Source organism: Lactuca serriola, chromosome 2 (assembly GCF_051521515.1).
Source record: "Lactuca serriola cultivar US96UC23 chromosome 2, Lser_US96UC23_V15, whole genome shotgun sequence".
In the NCBI taxonomy this organism is placed as follows: Eukaryota; Viridiplantae; Streptophyta; class Magnoliopsida; order Asterales; family Asteraceae; genus Lactuca; species Lactuca serriola.
This window is the reverse complement of record NC_136409.1, coordinates 200,239,631-200,254,318: the sequence shown is the minus strand read 5'-3', so window position 1 is coordinate 200,254,318 and position 14,688 is coordinate 200,239,631. Positions and strand designations below refer to the sequence as shown.

Below are 14,688 nucleotides of genomic sequence, written 5' to 3'. Positions count from 1 at the left end.
ATAGAGCAGAATGAGGAGCACCTTCGTGAGATTTTGGGGGTTTTGAGTATTATCCAATTGAGGATTTGGGTGTACCACCAAAATACTTCGATTTGAAAGTGCTTCAATCAATGTGAAGTCTGACTACGAGGCCGCATTACTTCTTTTCAAGTTTCCCAAGGTGATTTCAGCATTGCCAGTTTCATTCCAGTCTTTTCTCAATTGAGAAGTCAACCAACAGGTCAATCCTTAAACATGATCTCAAAATTTCCAAGTGCTTTTAACCCCAAATCTCTAAGGAGTTTCAGAACTTTCACATACGCCACGAATTGACTATTTTCCCCAACCCATAAGTACAAAATTTTATGAGCCTTTATACCTCAATTTTTACCAATTGCCTTGAGACATCCTTAGTGTTATCTTGTATAATTATTTTGCACTATTTATTAGCTAATTTTCCAACAATTAGCAACGAGTTATTGTTTATGCATTGCTAATTGTTACTATTTAGATAATAGATAATGTGCCCACACAAAAATCTACCAAAATCTTGTTAACCGAAACTAATTCCAGGCCGCATTGCTATTAATTTGGTAGTGATGCAGAATTTCTATTCTATTTTCTTGTGGGATTTTGGTTATTACTTCTAGGAAATGATTAATGATACATTAATGTGTTATATATGAGAAATTATATTTTTGGCCGTTTTCCTATATTTCACTTGTTCCACTTCTATGTGCGAAATAAGGGATAATGACTTGATACGATAACAAACTTTGAACGTTGTTCATATATAGTAGTGAACTTTTTTTCATGCTTGATTTATCTCTGAGTTATTTGAAATTATTCACATTTTACCCTTATGACCAGTTGTAATCGGTTATAAGTGTAAAATGTGAAGAATTTCAAATAATTCAGGGGTAAATCAAACATTAAAAAATTTCAGTGACTAAATATGAACAAAGTTGAAAGTTCGTTACCCTGTCAATTTATAATCCTAGTCCATGAAATAAACTTTTAAATAGAGTTTCTTTATTCACCTATAAGTAAAACATCAACCCACAAAGAAGAAATTATCAAAAGAGTTTCACAAAGGGAAAAAGAGACATATACGAACAATTAAACAAAAAATAAGATCAAAAATCAAAAGGAGCACGGTGAGAAGGAACATATAGAATTAACAACAAATAGAAAGGTTAGATTCAAGTAGTAACTAGCAAGAAAAGTATCGACAAAACAAATTAACAGTAAAAACAATCAAAATTGGGCAAATGCACAAACAATGTAAAGGAAGCTAGCACCAGACTACTCATGTATTGCTCCACAACCCTGAGCTTAATCAATCTACTATCTAATTAAAGTTCATATCCTTGTAAAGAGAAAAACCGCATTCAAATCTAACATTGTATTATCTTCAAAATGGCGTCTCCATCTTCTGGAATGAAAACCGTCGCCTATGTCCTAAGTATATGTTATTTCTTCCTCGCACGATCTGCAACGACCGTCTCCACCTTCTGGAGTGAAAATTGTCGCTTATGTCCTAAGTATATGTATGAAACCACCATAATTTTTTTCCCTTCAGTTTCCGTGATTGAAGCCTCTCCTACTGCATTTATAAGTGGTGTTTATGGTACCTTATACTATAAATGTATATCACACGCTTACAACATTTTCACTTTTGTGACCTCCATATTCTTTTTGTGCTCATCCTTAATAACATTTACTTGAAAAGGGTAATAAACTTTCAATTTTGTTCACATTTAGTTATTGAACTTTTTCGTGCTTGATTACTCTTGAATTATTTAAATTGTTCGCATTACCCTTATGACCGGTTGTAACCGGCTAAAAGCGGCTATAAGGGTAACATTTATACGTTTCAACAAGTTCAAGGGTTAATACATTACGAAAAAAAGTTTAGTCATCAAATATGATCAAAAGATAAAATACGTTACCCTCTAAAGTCATTATCCCACGAAATAATTAGTTATATAGTTGGACTGTTCCTAATCAAAATAGTACTGTCATCTCTCAATTTTAGATTAAGATTTTTAGATTAGGATTTAGGAGTCAATAGCCAATATATACTCAACCACCATTACATATTCTTTAATAAGTTGCATTATTCTGCGTCTAGAAAATTGCTTGAATACTATTCTATTCGACCTAAATTACAAACCCATAAAGAAGATATTATTTTATTCAATTATTTATATACTCAATGGGAATCATGGAGCTAACAAACAGGAAATATGGGGAATAGTTTTATTCTTATTATATGGTTGAAACGACTTCTAAATAAAATTCCACCTTTGCCAATTTGAATGGCGATTAAAAAAAATCCAAATTGAGATAATATAAAATAAAAGATGAAACTAATTTAATAAGTTTTTAGTTATTAGAAAGTAATTTGATTGAAAGATCTTTAATTTTCTATTTTCTATATTTACAAAATTAACACTAAGCTAAGATTCGCCCAGATTTAATATTTATAGCTTGAAATCCAAATTAATATATGGACCCCAAGATTTTAATAAATTTGACCTTACTCAATTTGGCATTCTACAACTCTATTTTTGTTCCCATAAATGATAGATTTGAATCTATTACTTGCTTAAGCACAAAGTCGGGCACCAGATTCTTCAACAAAACTTTTAGCAAATATACAATAATCTTTCCAGATATTATTGGAGAGATGATTTTCAAGAGCACGAATTCAGAATCAAATCTACTTGTTGAATAATATGAGAACCCAAGTGGGCAAGTTTTATCCTTATAAATTGTGCCTATCAAGCGTTCGTTATAAGGCAAGACAGAAGTGATCAAATACCCAGCAAAAGTAAGAAAGCATTAATCAATGTCTAGGCATGCCATTAATGGGGGCAGTCGGCAAACGGTTGAGTCTGCACCACCAAGACTAATTCGGGTAGAGAGGCGGCCAAGCATGGAGAAGAAGTTAGCTACCATTAAAGAAGATGAATGCAGCAGTGGTGATCAGCTTCAAAATTTCCATGGAAATCGTGCTGTAGCATTTGCATCTTCTTCCTCGAAGACCCTTAACACTACAAAACACTATGCTTGTAATTAGTCTAGTTGTTTACGATCAATAAGGATTTTCCATTCGTACGTACGTTCTCAATCATGGAGTGAATGCATGGTAAATATGTGATAACTCAAAGCAACTTTGTAACTGTTGTTTGAAACCTTAAGGACATGATTAATTATCTCAATCCTTGATCATGTCATGTTTTGGAGGTTATTGTTCATTTTCTTATTTATGTCGAGAGTTATAGAACCAATCATGACATGAGCTGCAGTTGCATCTTTAATTTTTAGGCCCGGAGGTTTTCGTTGAGTTTCTAAGGCTGGGTGAGTGGGGAGTGGTGGGTGTGGATGCTGAGCTGTACCTCAGCCATCTTCTTTGCCAAAGAGATAGAAATTAACGACAGGGGACTGCCGAGGAGAGAGAAAATCTCGGCATGTCGAGGACCCGGCACAATGCTGTCAAGCTCCAAGCTCCATCCAGGGGCAGTTCTAAGGGGTTTCCAGTGTGGCACCGGCAACACCTATTTTTTCTGTCCGCAATAGAAAATTTTTCGATTTTTTAATTTCTTACCTATTTTTCATGTATCAACACCTATTTCATCCCGACAACACCTACTATGCATTCTTGCGTCCTCCTCTACTCCATACCAGCTTCTCCCTTACCCACATCAGCTACCACATCATCCTACACTCCCACCCTGGCCCGGCCTAAGATGTGTAAAAAGCTTTCTTATGGTAAGATGGTCAATGCGTAGAACTCAGTTAAATCTACTAATAGTTTGAATTATAGTTAAAATCTACTAATAGTTTGAATGATAGCGACCCGATCGACCAAATATATCACGATTTTGCTTATGACTGATTAATATAAATAGATAGTTCACTACAGCAAAACGATTTTTCGCACAAGTATATTGGCAACGAATTTCAACATGATTCCAAACTAATTTATCGTGAACCTAATGGCTTCTAGCCTAACGTTTTTAGGCATTGTGCCCCTTCTTAAGATTAATGGTTCAAGTCCCTTCTGAAACATAATTGATTCAATTGTAGTTTAAGATTAGATTAGATTTGTCATTCCTAAATAATAATAATAATCAAAATAATAATATTTTGTTTTTTTTTAAAGTTAAATATATAATAAATTAAGAGCAAATAAGAATTATTAATATTCTTATATATCTCATTAGTTAATTAACATTATCATTATTATTAATTAATGTTATTGCAATTACTATTTTTTATCATCATCATCATCATCATCATCATTATTATTATTATTATTATACAATTAATTGCAAACATCCTTATGAACAGTGTCTCTTGGCTTAGTAAATTTTTTGGTTTCGACATATATTATTTATCGTTGTGCCTCTATCTACCTCTTTTCCTCTAACTCCATTGAAACAAACTCTTTTCGGGGGTGTTTGGGATTGCTTTTAAAACAATTTTTGTCTTATAACTTTTCCAAAAATGTTGAAAAATGACTAAAAGATATTTGGGTAATGCAAAAGATCTTTTAAAATAACTTTTTATGTTGGAGGAAAAGTTAGTGTTTCAAAAGTCACAAAATCCTATCTTTTTGTGACTTTTAGGACTTTTTAACATGAAAATATGACTTTTACTCTAAAAGCAAATACAAACACATTTTAAAAACTATCTTTTGGAAAAAGTCACTAGCCAAAAAGCCATTTTACAAAAAGGACTTTTAACATCAAAAAGTAATCCACCCCTTCCTCTAACTCCATTAAAACAAACAAGCCTTCAATCCTTCCAGCATATGAAGTATGAACAATACCCATGCTCTTCGGAGATGAAGACAGTCATCGAGGTGCTCTCCCACCGTCAATCTCATCCGATCTACTTCTTCCACGATAGGCCTTCTCTGAAAAAAAAAAACATACTCAAATCGGAAATTGGTATCAATTCTTGAAGTCAATTTAATTTCCGACTAGTATTTTGGACATGGAAAAGTGTATAAGCAAGTAAACCCTGATTCCACTATTTGTTTCTCAATTTCCCATTTTTTTTACTTTTTCATTTTTTTTTGAATCTTATTGATTTTAATTTAACCTTTACATGAGAGTGAAATTCTTATATTGTGGTAGCTTACTGTTTATTTGGATTCAACTTTTGTTTATTAGAATAAGAATTTAATTATGGAATATAACTTAATCTTCTTTGTGCTTCTTTAGTTTTGAACACCAACTGCTTGAGAAAGATCCTCAACGAAAAACGCGTTTCTACTTAGATTAAAGTTTTATTTGTTACAAGTTGGTAAATACACAAGCATGTCCTACATTCCTTTTTTACTATTTGTTTAATCTCTCTTCTTCCTTGTTACCTTTTTTAACTACGTTCCTTTTTTACTATTCACTATGATGGACAACAACAACAATCGCATGTATGTGAACCTTTTGGTATGTATTGCCCCTAACTATAGATCATACCCAACAAATAAGAAAGAAAATTATGCGCTATAACTTCACATTTATATAGTAAATCATCATCCAAATTTTTTATAATTACAAAATGACCACAATAATTACATCCTATCAGGTACACCTCCCTAAAAAGTTTACAGCTTCTATTCCTTTAACATTTGTATTAAATACGTTGCTTTTCAGATTACATTGCAAAAATTAATAGTGTATCAAACACTCAAAAGCTGAAAGAGTCCACTGCTATAAAAGTAGAACTTAAAGATCCCAGTAACATATTATTTCCAATTTTTCTTCACTTTCTTAGATCAATTTCCCAACATGTGTTAACTCTACATTATTTACCCAATAGGCCCCTTATTGAAGCAACACTATGGGAAAAGGTAACTAGTTATGAAACCTTTAACACTACCAATCATTATCACACTAACGTCGATGAAAGTCAAGGTACATTAATATAAGCAAATTAACTTCCACATATCTTCTATCTGTCTAACATTCACGTTAAATTGACTTCTAAATGCAGGAAGACTTCAAATCAGCTCCACTATCGGAACTTACATCTATTTGAATCATGTTATTGACGAAACAAAATCTTTAATATCTAGGTAAGAGATACCCGACCTCTTTACATATTGCTTCCAGATAATGAACAATATATATTATTTTTCTTCTTATAAAATTCTAAAGAAAAATGCCTCATTAGTACTATAGCAAAGCAAAATTGTTTATTGTACATACACACTTTACAACTTTATTTTTAATGTTATCACAGATTCAACCAACCAAACCTGCAAAATGTTGTCACGGAATTGACCTTCAAAAAAGAAGCCTTAATAACAATAAGCAATACAAATGGGACAACAATTGCAGATTAGGGAACACGTTTCACTTGTACTGCAGCGGTTTCAAGCATAGATGAGAGTCGCGGATGTATGACATGTAGAAAGAAACTGCAACCACGCGTGCATTGTGCATTGTGATTTCATATTGTCGCGTTCATAGTTTTTTTGATTCTCTAGTACATGCTTTTCAAATATTAGATTTGTAACGGATAGATTTATGTTTAAGTGAGTTTTTATTTTTAAATACTTCATTTGTATTATTTATTTGAAAAAATAAGACATCTAAAAATTGATTCATTAAATAATATAATACCTAAAAATATGGTTAATTTTATTTGTGGTTGAATTAAAAGAATATGAAAATCAAATATAAAAATATAAGAGAATATATATATATATATATATATATATATATATATATATAGAGAGAGAGAGAGAGAGAGAGAGAGGTTCAAATATTCTAACTATTTATTGTGTGGATGTATGAATGAATGTAAACCGATCATTTCAAAAACTAAAATAAGGGTAAATTTGTAATCTTAACTATTAATTAATTTTGGAAATTAAATAAATATTTAATTACCCTAAAACATTATATTACTTTCCTTTAAATCCCGCCTCTTCTCAAAAACCTAAATAATATTGATGTCTTCAGTCTCCACCCCCTTGGAATAGCTTACCGACGATTCCTACTGCATCACTTCTGTCCCCAAAATTTTTAAGCATATAGATATCAGAAATGTAATAAAAACTCATGTACAAATTTAAGTGTAGAATTTTGGAGGGTTGCGAAGAACGCATCGGAAATCAAAAAAGTTTAAAACTCAAAGTAAATGGGAGCAACGTAAAATCATTCCAATTGTTGGCTCTGAATAACCAGCCCAGCAAGAAGCTCAATTCTTCTATAACATAACGGGGCGGGGTTGCGCACGGGCCTTTATTTCACCTCACATGTCATGCCACCATGTTGTAATAACACCAATTCGAGAAAATGGGCAACATATTATAACACCCTCTATTTTCAATGTCATCATTTATTTTCTCTCTCTTTTTTTTGTTTTTTAAATAATTATAAAAAAACTAAATTAATAAAACATGATATTTTAATAAATCCTAAATTAAACTTAGCATTTAAAAAAATACAAAACAATACATTTTCCCATAAATTTCACCACTATGCATCTTTGTGACCATCATACATATAATTTGCCAAGCTTTCACGAAGTTGCATTTCTTTTTGCACGTTTTGAATATCAACCACTCTATGTAAATATTTTGATGTCCCTGTGTAATATCCTGTTTGGATCATTTTGTGATTCAAGGCTTGTGGAACATAAATCGATTATGTGAAGACTTTAAGCTTCGAGAAAGTAAAGTTTAGGCCTTATTGAAGGTTTACAAGTTTGATTGTGAGATCTAAGTCTTTGAATCGTGAGTGGGAACCAAGGGTGAACTGGGGAAAGATAGGTGTTAGACTGCTTGAAAGGATTATAGTTTTGAGTTCGACTTGTGTTAAGCCAAATTTAACAAGATATGGTTGTAAAGCTCTTCAATATCTTTATGTGGGTATAAAGAACGCCGGAATCGGAGTTGGAATAAAGAAGTTATGACCGTTTGAAGTTTAAATGAAAAACGAGACTTTATCCAGTACGTTGGGCATACCTAATTACTTTGGCCGTAATTACACAAGGTGCAAACCCTAATTTTTCAGGTTTGAGCCATATTTAAGCAGCTTAACTTTTGGAAACTCTCTCCATATTCAACATCCATCCTCTCCAAAGCTTCATCTCAAAACCCTAGCCCCATTTGTGAAGATATTGAGCCTCTTGAGTGTTTATGAGTGTTTTTGGATACGTCTTGAAGAAGAAGAAGTCCACTATTGAATCTTGGTGAAGCTCAAGCTCTTGGATCTTGATCTCATTTGTCATTCCTTAATCTCTGAAGGTATAAAGCTTGAATCTTTATCACTCATTTCACTAGATCTAGAATTTGCTCATGTTTTGTCTATGTCTTGGTTCCATGGCTTGGATCTTGTGAGTAAAAGTACTACAGAACCTTTGATCATCACTTCTGGTCATTTTGAAGCTATTAAGTCATAAAAATTGAATCTTGGGGGTTGTAGTTCACCCATACATGAGTTGTTAACCTTTTTAGGAAGTTATGGACCTAGGGCTTGGTGTTGGGCTCCATTAAGCCATGCAAAAGCTTAAAGTTGTCAACTTTATCAGTTAAGACCTTTTTAGGAGTAAGATTTGAGTATTAGACGAGTTTTCTTAAAGGATTAAGCACTCAAAGGCGAGATTTGGACATCATGGAGTTACGTTGGGCGTACCATCTTAGTACGTTGCGCGTAACGAGTTTTGACCCAATTCCCTTTCTTAGATCAAGCAGTATGTCAGGCGTACTGGGTTGGTACGCGGGGCGTACTCACCAGAAAGCCATTAGGGCCATTTTTGGGCCTTGGGTCATTTTGGGTTTGGGTCATGGTTAGATGGGTCAAGTAAGGGAAGGGTAAAATGGTATTTTACTGTTGGCATGATAGAATATAATTTGGACCCTTGTTTATGGATAATTTCCTTAATTGTTAATCAATGTTATTTTGGTTATGATTACCGTGAGGAGCATTCGCATCGGCAGATCGTGTGTGTGTGATTGATTAGCATCGGATTGAGGCGAGTCTTCTCACTATACTCGTGGGTTGAAGGCACCAATGCCAGCCCACTGGATTGTACTTCCTATGTGGTAGTATATATGTGTTGACTAGTTGGGTCTTATTTACTGTTACTGTGATATGTACTGCTATATGTGTTGAGACTTCGGGTAGTCTCCATGGTTGTTGATAACCTATAGGGCATGTTATTTGTCTACTGAGACTTTGGTAGTCTCCAGGGTTGGTGATAACCCACTGACATGTTGTTTGCCCATTGAGACTTCAGGTAGTGTCCAAGGTTGCTGATAACCCATAGTTGTTTGTTTGTGTTGTGTTGTATGTGGTAATTTAGGGAACTCACTAAGCTTTGTGCTTACGATTTCTGGTTTTAATGTTTTCAGGTTTTCATATAGTAAAGGAAGGGCATGACTCCATTGCATCGCATCAATGGAAGATTTGTGCACATGATAATGTTTGATGATACTTTGATAAATGTTTTGAGATTAAGTGGTCCTATCGAATATTTTTTAGTTGTGATTTGAATAAAAACTTAAAATTTTAATTGAAAATTTTGGGTTGAAATTTGGGGCGTTACACCCTGGTTGAAATTGAACGTGTTTAGGTTCCGTAGTCGAATACGTTGTAATATTGCATCCTTTATAGGGTGAAAACAAGTCGAGCCGAACCCGAGCCTAGTCAGGCATGGATCAGGGTCTTTTAAGTTATACAACGCTCGAGCTCGAGCTCGGTTCGATTCGAACTTCTTGTACTGAGCTCGGCTCGATCTCGTAAATAATTATACAAGCTCGGATCGGGCTCGGGCTCGACTCGTTTTTTTTTTCTAACGTGCCTAAATAAGCTTAAGCTTGGCTTGAGCTTGTTAAGAGGCTCGTTTACTAATACTCTAAATCCCTAATCCCCCAAATATGTTTTTATTTTAATATATAAAAATAATAATAAATTATTTTATATAAAGGCTTGTCTAGGCTATCGAGCCTAGTCGAGCTTAGTGACATAGGCTCGAGCTCGAGCTCATTTAATAAATGATCTTAATATTAAGCTCGAGCTCAAGCTTGTTTAAAATCGGTTTCGAGTCGAACTTTTAACGAGCCGATCCCGAGTAGCTCATAAGTAGCTTGACTCGTTTGTATCGGTAGTCCTTTATCTTCAACCATAATTTTATGCATTATGATACATGCATACATAATATCTTGTAGAGTTTCTAACTCATAAGGTCGTGCCACATGTTTAACTATGTGTCATTTTGATTTTAGAACTCCAAACACACATTCCACATCCTTATGTGCTCATTCTTGTCTTCTCTTGAAAACTTTGTCTCTTGGGTCTATTAGGTGTCGAAACGCCTTCACAAATGTGTAATATGATGGATATATTTCATCTGTAAGGTAATACCCAAACTTATATTCATTTCCATTCACTGTGGAAGGAGCATTTGGTGCTTTTCCTGACAAAAGATCTTTGAATATTGGCGACGGATCAAGAATGTTTACGTCGTTGTTAGAACCCGCAATCCCGAAATAAGCATGCCAAATCCATAAATCTTGGGAAGTAATAGCCTCTAGCACCAATGAAGGTGTTCCATGATGACCGCTTGCATAGTGGTCTTTCCACGTCATGGGACAATTTCTCTGGTTCCAATGTGTGCAATCAATGTTTTCAAGCATGACCGAAAAACCATGTCTTTCTTCATGCACCACATATAGTTGTTGCATATCGTTAAACGAATGTTTGTGAAAGTATTTGTCACTGAAGGTTTCAACAACACCTCTTGACAATCTATACAAATTTTCTCATGTGGTTCTCTCAGACATTCTCATATAATCGTCAATAGAATTGGGCGACTCCCCTGTAACATAAGCTTAATTGTCGCAACACATTTTTGCAACCATGTGAATCCTCGTTTACCTCTAGCATCATATCTCATTTGGAAAATTTCATATCTAAACATATATTTAATAAGTAAAAAAAATGTATTTATTTTATCTAAACGCTACATTTATAATTTACAAAACTTGAAAGAAACGATATCTACTTTCCAAAGCATTGACTATCCTTTCAAACACATTTTTTTCACAAACGAAATTTTCTTTTGAAATCATATGGCTGACAGACACAATTATCCGTAAAATAATCGTTAATCATATGTTTATGCCCTTCTTTGCGATCGTTGTTTAACGTCGCACGTCGTTTTAGTAGTGGAACTGGATCTAGTAGCACGTCTATATAATACCGGTACATCATACCGATGAAGATATTGTTATTGTTATCATCGTTGTATGTGTGGAACGGATCAAACAGATCCATTTTTTGTTTTGGAATATTGAAATAAAAAAGAAAAAAAAAAAAGAAAAGTGGTAAAAATAAGGTGTTGTTTTATATTTTTATAGGTGAATAATTTTTTTTAATTGAATATGACCGTTTGAAAATGGTGGAAATCATCGACATTAGAAACAAAACTTTTGTTGCCCGTTGTTACCAGCACCACGGATGGCCACATAACGTGCATCAACGGCTAGGGCGGACGGTGTTCAATCGTTACCATGTCATTTCCGGCAGTCCACGTCGACAAAAACGCCCACAACGTTGCCCATAGTCTAATACACGAAATAAAGGGATGATTGTTTCTTTTTAAACTTTCAAGATAATTCATGAAACTGGACAAGAGTTTGGGGACTATTAGTAAAATCCATCCACAATTACGACCTACCTTTTATATCAACATAACACGAAGTATAGTTGTACTTTAGCTTTAACGAGTCAGAATCATTATATGCACATGAGATTGATCGTCTTATCTCGTCTTGTTGTAGGACAAAACATTTGCTAAAGTTAAAGAGCAAAGTACGACACACTTCTTTGTCTCATCATACACAAAAAAAAATAATAAAATAAAAAAAATAAGAAAAAAAAATTATGTACTGTGTACATACATATCATATACACGTATATGATATACATACTGTATATGCGTGAAGAATACATGGTTTAGCGATATAACACATTTTCAATCCAAATCCATGACGTTACCAAGGAACCCTTACGCTCCATCTGTCCGCTAGTGTGAAATGGAACCCCTTAAAAAACTACTTTATATTATTATTTCCAAATATAAACACATACACATATATAATATACACACATCGATCGTATATTCGCATGACTTTGTAATATGCCACCAAACATATATATCTTTGTGACCTTTTCCCCCAATGCATCCATGAGTCGCTTAAGGTAATTTCGATGCATGCTTTAGATTAAGTATAATTTATCGCGATGATATTATTTGAAAAGAGGCAATAAAATATAAAGAAAGATAGAGTGCTACAAAGAGTAAGAGTAGGCAGACGTGTATCTTATCGTCCACGCATAGACCACAAATTCGTCTAGTGGAATGTGGGTGGTCAGAAAACAACATAAATCTCGCGTACATTGTACTACACGGAATATATAGGTAGCCATTGTACATTTGTACTAAAACCACTTAAAAATTTTCTTCATTACAATTGTACTCGTTACCAAATACCAATTTAAACCTATTTAAATTCCAATAAACCAATTTAAACCTATATATATATATATATATATATATATATATATATATATATATATATATATATATATATATATATATATATATATATATATATAGAGAGAGAGAGAGAGAGAGAGAGAGAGAGGTTCAAATGTTTCTCACGTCTGTCTATTATACGCTAGAATGCATCAATAAAAAATTAATAAAGTTAAACTATTATTTAATCAAATAAAGATAAATATTAAATGATTTTCATAATTATATGTATATTAAATGATATCCATAATTATAATTTATTTTTTATAGAAACTAATTAAATTCATCATTAATATCAACAATAATATTCTTTCAAAATGAATTCGCATCTAGGTTTTAATGTATGAGTTCATATTTTTTTTCATTACCCACTCACTCAAAATACAACAAAGTTGTCTGAAACATGAAGAACACAAGTGTATTCTAGCAGAATGAAGGTTTATTCTAACAAAATGAGAGTATATTCTAACAAAATGAGAATGTATTCTAGAGGTTAATTATTCTGAAATAATGTTATTGTTGACATTAATGACGAATTTAATTAGTTTCCATAAAAATGGAATTATAATTTTGGATATCATTTAATATACATACAATTATAAAATCATCTAATATATATCTTTATTTATTAAATAATTATTTAATTTTACTAAATTTCTATTGATACATTCTAATACACAATAAATATAAGAAACACATGGACCTAGTCATATATATATATATATATATATATATATATATATATATATATATATATATATATATATATATATATGAGCGTTCAATTGAGAAAATTTCTTATTGTGAGAACATTTAATAACAAATTTAGATCAAAAATCAAAAAATAACTCACTAAAGTTATAAAATAATATTCATATAAAAATCAAAAAATAATTACAAACAATTAAAAAACCCACTAACCAACAACACCCACCACCCAACCAACACCACCCACCACTCACCACCCACCCACCACCAATCACCACTACCAGCCACCCTTCATCACAACTTACAACCCACCATCACCATCCCCGCCACCATACACAACCCATCACCACTAGCAACCACCCATCACCATAACCTACAACCCACTACCACCACCCACAACAACCACCCATCACCACCACCTACGACCTGCCACCACCACCCACCAGCATCAAAATCACCACCACCCGCCACCAACCACCAACCTCCACCCGTCACCATAACCACCCCATCCACCACCCACCAAAACCACCACCCACGACCCGTCACAACCACTCGCCGCCACCACCCACGTCTACCCAACGCCACCAACCGACCCACCACCACCACCACCCATAACCAATACCTTACCCACCATTCACCATCACCACCCTAACCACTAACCACCACTCAACTCCACCACCCACCACCACCACCCGCCTCTACGACCACTACATCCATCACCCACCAAAACCACGACCCACCACCATCACCACTCTTTACCTCCATCACTACTACCAATCACCTCCATTACTACCAACACCCATCACAACCACCTGTCTCAACCACCACCCATCATCACCACCTGTCACCATCACCCCACACACCACCTACCACTTTCACCACTACCTGTCACTACTATCTCTACCACCAACAAACACCCCCATCACCCCACCCACCACCCACCATCACTACCCCCAACACTAACCACCATTCACCTACCATCACCACACATCACCGCCACCACTCACTTCCACCACCCATCACCACTACTTTCCACTACTACCACCACCACCCACCACCCATCACCCATACCACCACCAACACCCATCACGACCACCTGTCTCAACCATCACCCGTTATCATCACCATCACCCCCACTTACTGTCCACCACCATCACCACTACATGCCACCACCATCTTTACCACCAACAAACACTCTTCATCACCCAGCTATCAACGCCATCAACACCAACCCACCCACCACCCACCAACCTACTTGTCACCCCTCATTACCCTTTACCACCACCTATCACATATGATTTATGTGGAAAATATTTGTGTTTCACGTTCTTGATTCAATAGTTGTTCTTATGTGTTTAAGAAAAGGTAATTATATGTAGCTAATAACATACGATTTATACGGACAATATTGACATTCGCATCGACTCAATAATT

At 34.3% G+C, this 14,688-nt stretch overlaps 1 protein-coding gene and 1 long non-coding RNA gene across 3 annotated transcripts; one reads left to right on the top strand and one right to left on the bottom strand.

The window, feature by feature from the left end:
- Positions 1-2,539: 2,539 nt before the first annotated feature.
- Positions 2,540-6,551, top strand: LOC145088089 (uncharacterized). 2 transcript variants are annotated; one of them, XR_013700977.1, is made up of 3 exons: positions 2,590-5,909; positions 5,989-6,070; positions 6,238-6,551. It is a non-coding gene; the product is annotated as an uncharacterized LOC145088089 (long non-coding RNA). The 2 variants fall into 2 exon arrangements; XR_013700976.1 differs by having other exon boundaries at positions 2,540-6,070.
- Positions 6,552-10,264: 3,713 nt separating this feature from the next.
- On the bottom strand, positions 10,265-10,690 carry LOC145089951 (uncharacterized). Its single transcript, XM_079028327.1, has one exon. It carries the CDS (start codon positions 10,688-10,690, stop codon positions 10,265-10,267), a length of 426 nt encoding a protein of 141 aa, XP_078884453.1.
- Between the last annotated feature and the right edge of the window lie 3,998 nt (positions 10,691-14,688).